The 17,384-nt window shown below is 43.0% G+C and overlaps 1 protein-coding gene across 3 annotated transcripts in view; it reads right to left on the bottom strand.

Moving 5' to 3' along the window:
* UMODL1 (uromodulin like 1) overlaps positions 1-17,384 on the bottom strand; it is a 171,345-nt gene that overhangs the window by 18,613 nt on the left and 135,348 nt on the right. For all 3 annotated transcript variants that reach the window (XM_033940476.1, XM_033940477.1, XM_033940478.1), the window contains 3 exons: positions 11,174-11,311; positions 8,069-8,406; positions 4,053-4,195 (listed from right to left, as the gene is read on the bottom strand). In XM_033940476.1, coding sequence (XP_033796367.1) covers positions 4,053-4,195; positions 8,069-8,406; positions 11,174-11,311 — 619 coding nt within the window. The remainder of the gene's footprint in view (positions 1-4,052; positions 4,196-8,068; positions 8,407-11,173; positions 11,312-17,384) is intronic.

The following is a 17,384-nucleotide window of genomic DNA, read 5'->3' as shown; positions in this document are numbered from 1 at the left end:
ACCCAGTATAATATCTAAGCAGTAATTTTCCAAGAATGGGGTGTTTACAACACAAATTCCTTGCCTAGGGCAGTCAATGGCATAGGGCAGTTAAAGGTCAGGGATGTTACCGGTCTGAGTAGTATATGGCGGTCACCTACTGGCAGATTTCTATCAGTGACTATGAGAATTTGTATGGACACCAATTCTCAATGTTAGGCAGACATGTTACCACACTCAGCTGTTGAGAGATTTCTGGCAACTTACTGCTGACAGATATCCGGCCAGAGGGGTTGGTCTGAATTATAAGCTAAGTTTTGCTTCTATTTTTATAAGTAGATATCTAAGGTTTGACTTCTTTGAAGATGTGAATAAACATGTGGATAAAGGTGAACCAGTTGATGTAGTGTATCTAGATCAGTGTCTCTCAAACTTTTTCGAGCTGGGGCACACTAAAGGTAGTGGCCATGGCTTGAGGCACCCAGAAGTGCGTGGACATTGCTGTGATAACATCACGCGCATGCGTGACATCACGCTGACATCCAGGCATGCGCAGAGGTCCTCCAGACAGGGCCTGAAATGCCAGTAGGGCATGCCAGCAGGGAAGTCTAACAAATATCAACTGAGTACCCCCAACCACAGACCTCGCAAACTCCACCCTAGACCCACCTAAGCTCTTCCCCAGATCCCACCCCCTTTACTAATTGTAATGTAATTTTTTTCCATTCATTTTTCATATACACACAATATACACAGCAGATATAAATTCTCAAAACTGACACATTTCAATCACTATATATAAAATCATTTTCCCTACCTTTGTTGTCTGGTGACTTTATTTTTCTGTGCTTTTAACTATGTTTCCAGGGCCTTCTTATCCATTGACTGTTTTTCTCTCCATCTTCACTTTCTGCCTTGCATCCATCTTTGGCATTAACTTAACATTCAATATTTCCATTTTTCTGCTTTCTTCTCAAAATATACTATCTCTCTCTCCTTCCCTCCCTATTTCCATGATCTGACATCTCTCTCCTTCCCTCCCTCCCAGTGGTCCGACGACATCTCTCTCCTTCCTTTCCCCCCTTCCCAGTCTGGCATCTCTCTCCACTCCTGCCCATAATCTGGCATCTCTCTTTACTACAGTACTACTATTATTATTTCTATAGCGCTACCAGACTCCCCTCCTTCCCTAGTCTGATATTTCTCCCTTCCTTTAGTCATCTCTCCCCCCCCCCCCAGCGTAACATTTCTCTTTCTCTTCTTCCTTTCTGCTCCCTGCAGTCCATCTCCCTTCCCTTCCTCCTTTCTGGCCCCCCTCCCAGTCCAACATTTCTCCCTCCTTTCTACCAGTCCAAACTTTTTTCTCTGTTTCTCCTGCATGCTTCTCCTCTGGTCCTCCTTCCTTCTTTTCCTCTCTACCCTCTCCCGCTTCCCCAGAGTGTAACATTTCTCCTTCCCTCCTTATCCATCTCACCCTCTCCATGAGTCCAACATTTTCTCCCTCCTGCACGCTTTCTCTGTCCTTGCCTCTTTACTCGAGTGGCAGCCCTCCTTCCCACCCCTCAACCCAACATGCTCTCTCCCCATGCACCATCTCACTCTCCCCTCCAGTGTGTAGCACCTTTCCTTTCCCTCCCTTTCTGCCAGGTTCAGCAGCACCTCTTCTCCCTTCCTTTTACCTCCCCACTGTCCTGCTCCCATGTCCAGCAGTACCCTTTCTCCCTTCCCTCCTCCCCTGTCCAGCATTACCACTTCTCCCTTCCCTCCACTGTCCAGCAGTACTACTTTCCCCTTCCCTGCTCCCCATGTTCAGCAGTACTCCTCCCTTCCCTGTCCAGCAATACCTCTCATATCACTGCTAGCGGCAGCTCACTGTGTGCTTTTAACTTCAGCACACAGCTGCCACTAGCAGTAGTTTAGCCCGGTTTCATCCGGCAGTCTCAGGGCCTTTGCTGGGTCAGCTCGCTTCGATGATGTGATGCGGGCCGGCCTAGCAAAGGCCCCAAGGCTGCCTGATAAAACCAGGCTAAACTACTGCTAGTGGCAGCAGTGTGCCAAAGTTAAAAGCACACAGAGCTGCCACAGCTGGTCCAGAGGTGTGGAGACGAGGAAGACAGGAGTCCCGGCAGATACGCACAACACGATGATAGAAGCTGACACAGGTGCTGGAGCCTCTCTTCCTGCTCTGTGAGTCGCGGCACACTTAAAATCTCAAAAGGCACACTGGTGTGCCGCAGCACACAGTTTGTGATACATTGATCTAGATTTTCAGAAAGCTTTTGACAAAGTTCCTCATCCGATACTCCTGAGAAAATTAAAGAGCCATGGAATAGGTGGCAAAGTTCAGTTGTGGATTAGAAATTGGTTATTGGAAAGAAAACAGAGGATAAGGTTAAATGGTCATTTTTCTCAATGGAGGAGAGTAAACAGTGGTGTGCCACAGGGATCTGTGCAGGTGTTATAGGGGAAAACACCCTCCAGGGATTCAAGACAAAGTTGGACAAGTTCCTGCTAAACTGGAACTTATGCAGGTGAGGCTGGACTCATTTAGAGCACTGGTCTTTGACCTGGGGGCTGCCACGTGAGCGGACTGCTGGGCACGATGGACCACTGGTCTGACCCAGTAGCGGCAATTCTTATGTTCTTATGTTTATAAATGATCTGGAAATTGGAACGATGAGTGAGATGATTAAATTTGCAGATGGCATTAAACTATTCAAAGTTATTAAAACGCATGCAGATTGTGAAAAATTGCAGACAGACCTTAGGAAATTGGAAGACTCAGTGTCCAAGTGGCAGATGAAATTTAATGTGGACAAATGCAAAGTGATGCACATTGGGAAGAATAATCCAAATCATAATTACCAGATGCTAGGGTTCACCTTGGGGGTTAGCATCCAAGAAAAAGATCTGGGTGTTATTGTAGACAATATGATGAAACCTTCCGCCCAATGTGTGGCGGCAACCAAAAAAGCAAACAAGATGCTAGGAAGTAATAAAAAAGGGTTGGTTAATAAAACTAAGAATGTTATCATGCCTCTATATCACTCCATGCTGCAACCTCATCTGGAGTATTGCATTCAATTCTGGTCTCCTTATCTCAAGAAAGACATAGCAGAACTAGAAAAGGTTCAAAGAAGAGCAACAAAGATGATAAAGGGGTGGAACTCCTCTCATCTAATCTAATCTAAGGCTTGGCTTTATATACCAAGACATCAATCCAAGAAAGCTCGACGTGGTTTACAGTAGTTAACTTAACAAATAAAAACCATAAGGAATGAGTCTAAGTTTTGATAGATTAGTGTTCAAGGTTAGGAATCTTCAGCTTGGAAAAGAGAAGGCTGAGGGGGAGATATGATTGAAGTCTACAAAATCCTAATTGAAGTCTACAAAATCCTAATTGAAGTCTACAAAATCCTGAGTAGGTACAAGTGGATCGATTTTTCATTCTGTCAAAAATTACAAAGACTAGGGGACACTCAATGAAGTTACAGGAAAATACTTTTTAAAACCAATAAGAAGAAATATTTTTTCACTCAGAGAATAGTTAAGCTCTGGAATGTATTGCCATAGGTTGTGGTAAGAGCGGATAGAATATCTGGTTTTAAAAAAGGTTTGGACTGGAGGAAAGGTTTTATTGTCTGTTATGAGAGAGACATGGGGAAAGCCACTGCTTGCCCTGGATCGGTAGCATGGAATGTTGCTACTCTGCGTTTTTGCCAGGTACTAGTGACCTGGATTGGCCACCATGAGGACAGGCTACTGGGCTAGATGGACCATTAGTCTGACCCAGTAAGGCTATTCTTATGTTCTTATGTTACATCTTATGAACTCCAAAAGGATGCTCTCTTTGGCACAATGCAAGTACTATGGCAAGTGTTAGCAGTAAATTTGAGAGACTCTGGATTAGGAGTGAGCCTCATTACTGTCATGGTATGTGCAAAAATAACCCATTTGGAGACATTGTACCTGAAACAAAACTGATGTGAGGTGATGACATGAGAGCTTGGATAGCATGCCCTTGGGCAATGATGTCATCGGTATATGACAGTCTATTGTGGAGTTTATCTTACCCCTCAGGAGTATATCCAGATGAAGCTAAAACATCATTTGGAAAAAGGCAGCGGATAGGACTTATTAGCTGAATATTCTGCACTGGTTTCTGAGACAGCACTTTATTCCGAAGAGTTGAGTTCACCATTGTGTGAGTCCTATTCTGTAACAAGACAAGGAAAAGGATGAGTACCCCAAGTAAGCAAAGGTAAAACAGGCACCAGCATCAATGTAGGCACCAGAAATAAACATAGATAACATATCATGAAATACTGAAATATGCTAATATGATGGTTCTTAAACCTGTCCTGTTATGGATATAGCAAGACAAAGTTGGTAAAGTTTGGTTCCTTTCAAGAGGGTGCCGTGGCTTGTGAACCCACGCTGCTGTTGATATATGATGACATAAAGCATTTCAGAAGGTTGAGATTTGAAAACCTGATACAGATACAGCTTCTGAAGACGCTAGAATAGCAAAACGTGGTGCTGTGTTGGGCTGACTGGTTGCAGTTTGGATATAAACAGAGAAGGCATTTTATCAACTTTGTCTTGCTATATCCATAACAGGAATTTTTACTTAACAAGAGCAACAAGCAACAAAGAAAAAAACTGAAAATCATTATGAAACTCTGTTCTGTTGAGAAGGACTTTAAGAACTCCAGGTTTTCTGTTATTGCTATGAAAGCTTTAGTGATTTAATCGTTTTATTGCTTATATATGCAATGTGGATCCATTTAATTATATTGTATGTGAAGTACTGATAATGATGTTTTTGATATAATAAATATTTATTTAAGCAAAGCTTCTATTTTGTATATTGAATATAAATCATTTTGGGAGGAAGCTTTTATTTATTTTTATATTAGCCCAGTGAAGTGGAATTCATATCCATTAGGGATATCTTGAAAACCTGACTTGCTGGGGGTCCTCCAAGACAGGTTTAAGAACCACTGGGCTAGAGGGGGAGGAGGGGGCATAGGGGCCAGGCCCCCTCCAGAACTTCAGCACCCCTTTAAATGACTTGCAGGGATGCTGAAGTCCCACCAACCAAAGAAATACAGTTCCTAGGCCTCTCCCCTCTCCTTGCACTCATCTGTTAATACAGAAGTCCACTGCGTGTGTCCAGCCGCTAACTGCAGGACTACCTGAACTTGCTCAATTCTTCCACGAACTGAGCATGTGCGAGAAGTCTGACGTCAGCAGCTAAAATACTCCAACTTCTGCATCAAAGAGGCAGCACAAGGAGGGGAGTGGCTAAGGAACTGTATTAGTTTTGGTTGGCAGAACCTTGGCATCCTCACCAGCAAAGGCATGTTTAGCACGCATACAGGGAATAGAGGGGAGAGGATGCAGGAAGAATGTATTGAACCCCATCCACTCTGGGTTCTTCCAAAATTGGAGGGCTTGCTTTGCCCCTGTGATAGAGCCATACTGCAAATAATGAGCCCTGCAGGTAAATATTATGATTTTTGAAAAGATAAAGATTATGATTTTTGAAAAAGAAGAAAAAAAAAAATTATCTAAATAATCATGTAGAACAAACTGCAGACTATTCATACTTTGGCCTGACGCTAGTGGGGTAATATTATAAAACCCTAGTCTTCACTTCCAGTCATTGAGAGCCACCGATGAATCAGATTTTCTGCTTGTCCCTAAAATGAATATGTATGAGAGAGATTTGAATGCCTACCATTTCCATTGCATGCAGATCTCTCTCATTCATATTCATTAGAGTTATCCTGAAAACCTGACCTGTTGGCCATTCTCAGGGGCTGGGAAAGAAGACCACTATCACAAAGGATTCTTTGCACACACAGACTACTGCATGCATATGTGGCAGTGCTGCTATCTGGATAAATAACACTGACTAAAGCAATACCCTGATTTTCAGCAGTGATGACTCCACTGAAAAATCATTGCAGATCACTCCTGTGATATCCAGAAAGCATTGGGATGATCTGTGGGAGGATCAAGGGGAATTTTCAAGCAGGGTCTTAGTTAGAAGTTTATTTGGGTTGGGGGGGGGTTAAAGGTGGACTGAGGGGCCAGGTTTTCTCTCCACCTCCACCTCCAACCCCTACTACTCGTCACCACCACATTAAAGTATTACTTTGCTAATGGGGGTGCAAAACCATGCCAACCAAAGTAGTATCCTGCATGGGTTCCACCTCTGCTGCCAGAGGGGTGGGAGGAGAACATTCCATTCATAGGCTGGGCTTCTAACTGAGGAATAAAGCATTGATGGTCGCAAAGCAATGTGGTAAGTGTTTTAAATGGATTGCTAATATGATAGGTTCGGGCTGTAGGCATCGGTGAATAGAAATGTCTTAAGAGCGACCTTAAATTTGTCCAGGGAGGATTCTAAGTGGACCGAAGCTAGAAGTGCATTCCAAAGTGTGGGTGCATCTACTGAAAAATATCGTATTATGTGTTGTGTCATAAAAAACACATCTAAAGGATGGAATAACTAGGAGATTTTGCTAGGTGGAGCTTAGTGTTCAGCATGGCACACACAGGATCAGAAGTCAGTTGAGAAAAGAAGGGGTATGAAATTGTCTTAAATTTTATTGTACCCTTTTTAATTTTTGTACTTTGCTTAGAAACTTTGATAAGCAATTGAATCAAATTTTAATAAAACTTGAAACTTGTCTTACTATCAGGGGCATTTTCAAAACACAAAAATGTCCAGCAATCGGATGTTTTTTGGATGGTTTTATTTGCAAATCAGCCACACATACCCCCTCCTCCTCTCCCTCCTCCCCCCCCCCCCACAGCATCCATGCCTCCTGATTGCAGCCCTCCTCCCGTGCAGCATCTTTAAACCATAGACCCCTCTGCCCCCAGAGAGGGCTTCTGGGCCCTTACTTGGTGATCCACTGGTTGCCAAGCAAGAGCAGTTCCCCAGCCTGTGCTGCATCCAAAATAGTGCAACTCCCACTAGGGGTCATATTTCCTCATATGGATAGATGACCCCCCCCCCCTAGTGGTATTTGAGTGAGACTATGTTTAGGGGTGCCATTTTGGATGTGGCGTAGGCTAGGCAGGAGGAAGGACTGCTTCTGCCTGACAATCACTGGACCACCAGATAAGGGACCTGAGGCCTGTCTAGGAGTAGGGGGGGGCTATGGCTTAAAGATGCTGTCAGAGGGGGCTGCAATCATGAGGCATGCATGCCATGTGGGTGGGGGGAATTAGGAAACATGGATGCGGCAGAGGTGGACAGATGAAAGGGGAGGCCTTTACATTCTGCCCCACAGCCCCAAGAGCATCAAGCCTAGAAGCATTGGGCCATAGCTTTGCTATCTGATGTTCATAGGCACTTAGAATAATGCTGCTTGTGAGGTGGCTTGTAAGCAGCATTATCCTTTTACCACAGGATTCAGCAACCTGCAGTACTGGGATCCCACAGATTGTAGGCTTTTACTAGGCCTTGACAAATTCCCCTCTCTCCCCCAAAGTTTCTGTCTGGTTCGCTTCTGCTCTCCCTTTTATTGGATTTTATTAATGATGTAAAACATTTTGAATGGTTTGTCCATAAAAGTATAAACCCTTTTAATGATGATGATAATAATTATGCTAATTGTGCTAATAATGCTGGCCACCCTGGTCTGGCATCCCAAAATGTTCAGAGGGTATGTTTTGCATAATATTCTGATTTCTATATTTTTGAGTTATGGAATTTTTTTTGTAGTTTTGTATCTGTAATAAAATATGGAAAATCCAGAGTAAATGAAACTGTTTCATAAATTACAGCAAGATGCTATCTTTAATGTTTATGTCAACAGTCAATAGGATAGTGATTAGTTGACTTATTTCATCAGCTACAAAATGAACACATCCACAACTTTGCATTCCAATTCCTTTCAGCAAAAACATGCATTTAGAAATAAGATTTTAGTCATTAAACTGATTGAGTATGAGCTGGAAGCCACCAATGAGTGGCACACAGACCCTGTGCAATGGTCTCATCTTCATAAACCAGCTTTACAGCCAAGCAGAAGTAATTCACCTGGAAGAGATAGAAGGCATGACTTACACTTTGCACCTGGGTACCACACTCGGTCCACCCTGCCCGAAGCTCTACATGTGTCTCGTTGCTCGCACTGACATTGCACTTAGGTTGACCCAGGTACAGAGAAGATTCAGGGATTGATTTCTGTTTCAAGAAAATCTTGTCCATCGTAATAACAATGTACTTGATTTCACAGTTGACTCTTGCTGCATCTTTCAGGGACATAGCACGAGTAAGAGTGCTGGAGGCCCGGGCCATTGTCACCTCTGGGCGGAATGTGGTCCCTAAGGTAGTTCCAAATGTAGGGCTGGGCCGGTCTTCAGGTGATACTGCCTGGGGAGGGATTGTGCTGTTCTGCGTTGCTGCAAGGGAGGAAAAAAAATAATAGAAAGCAGAATCAGAAACTGGACAAATCTCAAAGATGATCTGTAAGTACAGAATTCCTTTTTCTATAAGCATTGTTGAATGAAATGCCAGTTTTCTGGAAAATATTCGAAATATGCAGCACCCTGGTTCTATGTATGACTTGGGGACAAGTTGCTCCTTCTCACTTTGACATGTCTTAATTTATCTGACTTTTAAACAAAAAGGTTCTGCAAACTATTTCAGTAACCTTCAAAATCAATATGCAGACAGAATTCAAGTCTACTTGGGACAAACAGAAAGGACAGGGATTACAGCAAGGTAGATAATAACCACAAATGAAGTAGGTTCCTTGCTGCCAAAGTAAATTGGGTCAATTGGGCAGACTTAGAGGTCCAAGAGATCCTCAAATTTAACCATGCACAGCAATGCAGAGGGTCAAAGCACACAAACAAACAAATAATAATAATAATAACTTTATTCTTTTATACTGCCATAACCAAAATTTCTAGGCAGTTTAGAATAAAAAGAGCTGGACAATCAGCAAAATACAATAATACAGTAAAAAATACAAATATTTGTAAAATAGAATTTCAATAATAAAACTCACTGAGTAAAAACTTATCGAACAAAGTGGTCTTAATTATTTTTTGAAAACTGCAATAGGATAACATAGCTTGCACCAAGGGTCATCAAGTGAGGGATCGTCAAGAGTTCTTTATTGATGACCTGACATGGGCCGTGTTTTGGCATGAAAGCACCTGCATCTGGGGTCATTAAGCATTGTCAGACCTGAGGAGTAGTGGCTCGTGGCCAGTAGGGGGTGATGTCTATGGGATGGTAATGGAATGGACGTCAGGACATGATAGTGCAGTATTTTTGTGTAATGTTTCTACAAAAGTGCCGGTTTTTCATATGATTCTGGGTAACTCTAGTTAGATACAAGCATATGTGTTAGTTAAGGCCACACCCAATAGAAGCATACGAAAAATTGGTGAATAAAAATCTGAATATGGATGTAGCCAAGGCCAGAAAAACACACTATAGATTAATATTAAGGAAAAGCATAATAATATTATTTTTATGTACTTTGCTATTAGGCTAGATCAGTGATTCCCAACCCTGTCCTGGAGGAACACCAGGCCAATCGGGTTTTCAGGCTAGCCCTAATGAATATGCATGAGAGAGATTTGCATATGATGGAAGTGATAGGCATGCAAATTTGCTTCATGCATATTCATTAGGGCTAGCCTGAAAACCCAATTGGCCTGGTGTTCCTCCAGGACAAGGTTTGGAACCACTGGGCTAGATCATGAAGGAAATCAGGATATACATGGACTCCATTTTGTTCTCTGTCTTTCTGTATCTTCTGCTTGGTTTTTACTTCATTTTGTGTTCAGCCTGTGTCCCTTTTGTTTAGTTTCCCACTTCTAACCTCGTGGTTCTAATTGATACCAAATGTGCCTTAGGCTGGTTAGGAAAAGTATATTAGATTTCATATCCCAAACTGAGATATAACATGTATTAAATATGAATGACGTATAATGTGTGCAGCTGTGAATGTATGGAAGGGGCCCCTGAATGTGTGATATGTGTATGGATGTGTATTGAACAAAAGAATTGGTTTTGAAAAAACATATATATATTTGCAACCTAAAGAAATTTAAAGGAAGCCTGAGCACAACATCTGGAAATAATTAGTCAGAAACTGTAGCAGTCTCAAGCATAGGAGAAGCCCACGCTTAGGACTATGTAGGGGTAACATGAAGCTGTCAGCTCAGGGAGAGGGGGAAACAGCCCCTCCTTCTCCTTGACAGGGAGGCTGAGAATATCTCAGCACTTAACAAATGCAGGTTCTCTTAATATACCTTTGTGAAAAGTACAAAAAGAATATTGGATATGTAATAAAATGTTAATGTATATTCAGAAATGAATGTAAACAAAACAAATATGATTTCTGAAACTTTTAAACATGTAAAGGAATTTTCTTTGTCTAACTTTAAAGACCACCACCTCTGTTTTTGATTGGTCCCACGGGCCAATGATGTCACACTAGACTGAAAGTATATATTGGGGAGCTTCGATGTATTGAGCTGAGTTCGTTATCAGAAGGCCAGCATTTTGGCAACTATAACGACCTCCCGCTAAAGCAACTGGTCTTTTGAGTTCCGTGATGGAAAAATAAAAGCAATAAATAAATAATTATATATTGGTAAAACTTGCGTTATGCTTCATTTCCATGTTTTTGTTATTTTGCACACCTTGAGTGAAAGCTAGCAGCTTAATTGGCAACTGCAGCTTTATGAGTGCGCTGGCGTCCAATTAACCATGCTCAGACCTCCTTACAATCTCACAAAAATGATATCCACCTCTTATAACATTATGCTATATGTATCCTATCTCTTTACTTTCCTATCTTTAATGGAGTTCCTTTCATAAAATATTTGTATTGTAAACCGCTTAGATCTGTCATATGCTGAAGCGGTATAACAAGTTCTAATAAAACAAACATAAACAAATTTAAAATTGAAGCGACTTTGAGTTGGCATCCTAAAACCAGTGATAGAATGCCAACTCAAAGTGCTGCACTGCAATGTTAGATAGTTTGTTCGACAGTTTACCATGATTAAGGGTAGATTTGACTGGTGGATCTCAATAAGTATAAAATAAGATTAAAATGTTGACGATCCATATTTGTAGTAGCTATGACTGGAAACTCCAGCTGGCATCTCAATGACATTCCCACAAATGAGAGATAAAAGTTACCTTCACAGGCTCTCCCAGGCCAATTCAGACTAAGATCCTTGAATCCATCATTACAGCTGCAGTTGTAGAAGCCATAGGTGTTTGTACAGGTTGCATGCAGGCAGCAGTCATCAACATGATTCTCACATTCATTATAATCTGGTGGGTTAAACCAGAGAAGAGTCTTTATGATTGTGGTTGCTTTGTTGCCTGCTTAAAGCCTTTGATGGAAGAAAGATCTTGACCTTGTAATACTATAGTTAACAGCAGAAAAAGATCAAATGGTCCATCCAGTCTGACCAGTTATTCCTGCTCATACTGCTACAGACACACTTCAGTGAAAAGTCATATTGCTTTAAAACCTGTGAGAAATTTATCCTTATCTAGGAGAGTTTTTATCATCTTTCTCATTTATACTCTACCATCTTGGATAGATAAGTATACGAGATCTTCTGTTTCATTCATAGACAGCACTCCTTCCTTCCCTTGTCTAACCATAATATTTATGATAATCTAAATAACTCTTAATGTATTTTGAACACACTAACATCAGAGGCCAGTGGTAGGGTTGTGGCAATCTGTATTCACGCCTACATTTTAGGACTGAAACATGGAATCAATTTGAATCAGCAGTTGGTGGACTGGCTTGTATAACTAACATTGTGGAGGGCTGACATTTCAGTTTACAAGATTCCAGTGCAGTCATATAACACTTTGGATGTTTATAACTGGATTGCAGAAGGATCTTATTCAACAGAAAGCATTGCCTCTCACTCTACCATCTTTATCCATAGTTAGGGTTACCAGATGGCCGGGTTTTCCCAGACAAGTCCTCTTTTTGAGGACTCGTTAGTTCGGGCGACTTTTTTATTTTACAACTTTTGTCCGGGGAAACCAGACATCTAGTAACCCTACAGCAGTGGTCTTCTTTGCAAGGCCTCTGAGCCAATGGCGGCCTGTGGAGACCTGGGAGGCTCGCGGACCTATTCTGGAGACTTCTCCCCCAGCAAGATCCAGTGCTTGCTCACTGTTCTCATTCCCAGTGATGCAGCTCTAACTCTTTGGGCCACCAGCAGCGTGAGTGAAGTAAACACGCCACCTCCAGAGACCCAGAAGCTTTTCCTCTGCTACTGCTTCCTGTTCCCGCATAGGCGGGAAGCAGTAGCAGAGAGATAACTTCTGGGTCACTGAAGGCAGCATGTTTACTTCACTCATGATGAGAACGGTGAGAAAGCACCAGATCCCGAGGGGTAGGGGGAATAGCATGGGAAGGATAAGAGAGGGGGGGGGCGGGAAAGGAGAAGGGAAAGAGAGAGATGGGAAAGGGGGAGAGATGTCAGACTAGGGAAAGGAAGGAGGAGGGAAGAATTCCAGATTAAGATGGGGAGGGAAGGGAAAGACAGAGAGATGCCAGACCACAAAAGGGGTAGGAGGGAAAGAAAGGAGGGGGAGAGGGATGCCAGACAGTGGGACGTCTTAGCAGTTATTTTGAGCAAATTTTGGACCAACAGCGGCTCTAGCAGCAGAAGGGGCAGAAAAGAGTTGGTCTCTTTCCTGCTCCCAAAGAATCCACTAGACTACCAGGGATGATAAGGTAGGGCACAGGAGGGGTCGAGTTGGCATTGGGGGAGGGTGTCCTGGGTCCCCATTGCCATGGTATTATTGTGGTAACAGTTCCCTTTACCACGGTATTACTGCTACTGCAGTAATACCAGGCAAAATTGACAACGTTTTCCTGTTAACGCGGTAATCATGGAATTCCCAAGGTAACGGTTACTGTGCCGCTCTCTACTGCATTGTTTTCAGCTTAGGGAATTAACCCAACTTGCTATTAAGTTTCCCAGACAAATTCCTTTGTACACTGTTCTAATACTGCCTTCTCTCTGTCTATATTCTTTCATAAAATAGGGGGTGGGGGATTGGGACTTGTATACCACCTTTTTCTATTTTTACAACCATTCTCAAAGTGGTTTACATACAGGTATTTCAAGCATTTTCTTTATCTGTTCCAGTGGGCTCACAATCTATCTAATGTACCTGGGGCAGTAGAGGATTAAGGGCTAGATTCACTAAAGTCATCGATTGTTGCTAACCAACCCAATTCACAAAATGGCCCACTTTGTGTTTTTCCCCTTGATTGCCCATTTTCCGATCTGGCCATGCAAATTAGTAAAACCCCATGCAAAATAGCCAAGCGACTAATTCACTTACATCGCTGGGCTATTTAGCATCGGGTTTTACCAATCCTAAAACCCAATTGCTGATGCACGGGGCAGGGCCTAAGGCAGCCGGCAGAGGAGCAGGAGGGACTGACTGAGCACCCCTCCTGCTCCTGACTAAAGGTACCAGGCAGGAGGGGGACTGAGGGAGAAGGGAGGAGCGATGGAGGTTGGCCTCTTTTGGCAGGAGGGAATGGGCATCCCTCCTGCCATATTTAAGTCTGGCAGGGGGAGTCTGGTGCCAGGAGGGAGTGGGCATCCCTCCTGCCATATTTAAGTTCGGCGGAGGGGAGGGGTGTCTGGTGGCAGGAGGGAAATGGGCATCCCTCCTACCATTTTTTTTTTTGCTCGCAGGCGGGAGTGTCAGCGTTTGGTGGCAGGAGGGAGTGGGCATCGTGAGTGTTACCCGCAGTAATTCGCAGGAACAGGGTGAAAAAAAGACTAGTAGCTGTGAGTATGGGGGCAAGGCCATTCACTATCCTGTGGAGTGGCGAATGGCCTTGTGCCCGCAGTAAAGTATCTGCCACGCATTGTCTCTCTTCCCACTATCACGGTCAACAGCCTTCCTCATGATCATGTGGTCCAGCAGCCCCCTCCCTCCCGATTGCTGCGATCTGGGTATCTCTTTCCCTCATTGGGCCATTCCTTCCTTTCCCCTCACCTTCGCTTGCGCTTTTCAGAGTTTTCTCTCTCCGAGCGGCCTTCTCACAAGTCGCATGTGACTGCCCCGAAACTTCTCCCCGAAACTTACCACAATAATACCATGGCAATGGGGACCCAGGACACCCTCCCTCAATGCCAACTCGACCTCTCCTGTGCCCTACCTTATCATCCTTGGTAGTACCTTATCATTCCTGGTAGACACGAGCTGTCCAGGCGGAAACAGGAAATTGCATCAAAGGAGAAGTTTTGGGGCAGTTGTAAGCGACTTGTGAGAAGGCTGTGGCATCCGGACTGCTCAGATTCTGAAAAGCACCCGTGAAGATGACGGGAAGGGAGGGAGATGGCCTGACAAGGGGAAGAGGTTGAATGATGCTGAAGGGAAGTGGGAAGAGAGGGGGGAAGGGAGGAGAAACAGACACTGAAGGAAAATGGGGAGGAGAGAGGGGGAGCAGATGCACATGGAAGTGGGAAGGGAAAGGAGAGTAGATGCTGTATGGAAGTGGAGAGGAGAGAGAGGGGAGCAGTCATTGGAAGAAAGTGGGGAAAAGAGAGAGGGGAGCAGACACTGAAGGGAAGCAGAGAGAGAGAGAGAGAGAGACAAGCAAGTAGGGAGGAAGTAGGGAGGGGAGAGAGGGGAACAGATGCTGAAGGGAAGTGGGGGAGAAGAGATTAGGAGAAGAGGATAGAGTTAGTGAGATACTGGAAGGGGTGAGAGAAAGAGGTGACAAGCTGTAGGTAGACATAATGAAAGGGAAATTGAGGACTGGAAAGTAAGAAAGTTGACAAGAGGTAGAAAACAAATTGAGAAGGAAGAGCACAAAAGAAAAGAAAGGGAAAGATACCAGAGCATTGGAGGTGGGGGAGGAGACAGATATCAGATCTGAAGGGAGGAAAGGAGGAGAGAGAAACTAAAAACCACCTGGGGGAGGGAGTGAAAGATAGAAGGGAAGAAGACAGAGAGGCTAGACTATGGGGGGAGTGGAGGAAAGAAGATGGATGCCAGACCAATCGAGGAAGGGAAAGATGGAAGGGAGAGGCAGACTGTTTCTGGTAGAGGCATAGAAAAAGAGCAGATGCCATATGGAAGAGGCAGAAAGAAGGCAGACAGTGGATGGAAGGAAGAGAATGACGAGAAGATGAGGAAAGTAGAAACTAGACAACAGGTAGAAAAAAATTTTGATTTCTATTTCTCTTCTTTTTTTTTTGCTTTAGGATAAAGTAGTATTGTAGTAGTATTTCATCTTGAAGGGTGGAAATTTTGGGTGCCAACTTCCACCAGGCACCTGTGGAGACAGTCAGCCCACGTCATAGGGTTCTTCTTTTTCAAGTGAAAAATACGCAGTGACTGAGCTACAACGGAGATTTTACTTATCGTGTTGGCAGATTAGAGGGACTGTTTCCTTCTTCTGTGAGGCTCAGCGCTACAATTTTCATCTTGAAGGGTGGTGATTTTGGGTGCCAACTTTCAACAGGCACCTGTGGAGACAATTGGCCCACATCATCGTGGTCTTTCTTTTTCAAGTGAAAAAGATGTTATGACTGTAGCAAGGGGCATGCCAGGCCCCTTGGGAGCCCCTTAGAGCCATGAGGAGCTATTTGGAGTAATGAGGGCCTTTAACGATCGGGGTGAGATTGTTTAATTTTCTATTTAAAACAATTATGAGGAAGAGAAATGTTAACCCCCAAAGTTCAACTCCAGTACCAGCTGGCCCCATGGTTCGGCACTTATTGCCCATTAATGTGACTTCAGTACCAATTGGAAATGCTGACTCTTTGTCAGGGGCATCTCTCAGCTCCTGAGATAGAACTCCCCCCCCCCACCCCCTCTATACTATCTTGTGGTTTGGGCTCAGAACAAAGGCCCAATGTGTTCCCACCATCGCGTCTCCGACGAAAAAATTCTCCCCTGGTTTGCATATATCATCCTTGATGGTTTTCATGGAAATGCCTAAGGCCATCTCCTTTCAGGAGGAGGCTTTATTTGCACAGGAGAGTCAGGAGATTCCACAAGATATTTCCCTTACAGACCAATGGTTAATAAATACTAGAGTTGAGGGGTTGTTAAAATCAAGTAAGTCAAAATGTAATATTCAGAAGCTGGAACATATTGACTTAAATTTAAAAGTTCTTGATAAACGTTTATCAGCAACTGAACCACAAATATCTATTTTACAAGCGGTTTCATCTTCAGCTATAAAGGATTCTCATATTATATATTCCAAAATTGAAATGATGGAAAATTTGTCACATGTAAGAAATCTGCGTTTTGTTAATTTCCCAATGACGTATTTGCAAGATTTGACTCTTTTGGTAGTGTGCTCAAATTATGTAGATAAAACATTAATTATGAAAACTTACTTTCAAAATAAGAGCACAAAGTTTTGTGGAGATAATGTATTAATTTTTCCGGATGTGGCCAAAGCTGCTCAACTCAGGAGAAAAGCAAAGTTTCCATGTAAATGTTTACTGAAATATCATGAAAAAGAATTTGTTTTTTGGGGATCCTTTTCAGCTTGAACAATTTTTGCAACTTCATGAATCTAAAAATAAACAACTACTTGACTTTTTGTTTGGAATAAAAGTAAACACCGAGTAATGTTGGATCAAAGTTTAAGTTATAATTTATTTTTCCTTTTTTCAAAACAACTAATTTTTATGATCCTGACTTTTCTTCTGAATTTGCTTGTCAAAAATATTTAAGTAATATTCTCTCTAAACGTGGGCTGGATGGAAATTTACTTTTCTTTTGATTAAGTTTTCTTGATTGAACTAATTGTTTTAAATTCCATTCTTTACTGTTCTGTATAAGAATTGTTTGAAAATTATTTTTTTAAAAAACAAAACTTCTAATTGATTCTAATTAGCACCAATGCTTGTTAAAATGCTAATTACTGGTGCTAATTAGTTGGTTATTCAATTAAATTGCACATGCAAATTGGGTAGTACTCAAATTTGCACACATAAATTTCAGCACTTTTTATAGAATTAGAGGCAATGGGCTAGATTCACAAAGCAAACCAATCATGTACCGATCGGTTTACGACCCCTTAGCAACCCCGGCCCGATTCACATACCTGTCTTCCGACCATCCTCCGATCTGTGCATGCAAATGAGGGCAACAGCGTGCAAAGTAGGCAGGGATACGATTCACTAAACAAAGCCCTGCAACACCAACTGGGCTGGCTGATCAAAAAAAGTGACTTCTGAGGACCAGTCGCTGAAGCCCTTTGCGACTGCCCTGCCTTCTGCAGCCCTGTTCTCTGTCCTGTCAGTCCCGATCTCCTGCTGCCCTGAACGTGCCTGCCTGCCTGCCCCGAACACGCCTGCCTTCTAGCCCCGAATCCGAACAC

This window comes from Geotrypetes seraphini, chromosome 4 (assembly GCF_902459505.1).
Source record: "Geotrypetes seraphini chromosome 4, aGeoSer1.1, whole genome shotgun sequence".
Lineage (NCBI taxonomy): Eukaryota > Metazoa > Chordata > Amphibia > Gymnophiona > Dermophiidae > Geotrypetes > Geotrypetes seraphini.
The sequence above is the reverse complement of the archived record's forward strand: the minus strand, read 5'-3'. Positions and strand labels throughout refer to the sequence as shown.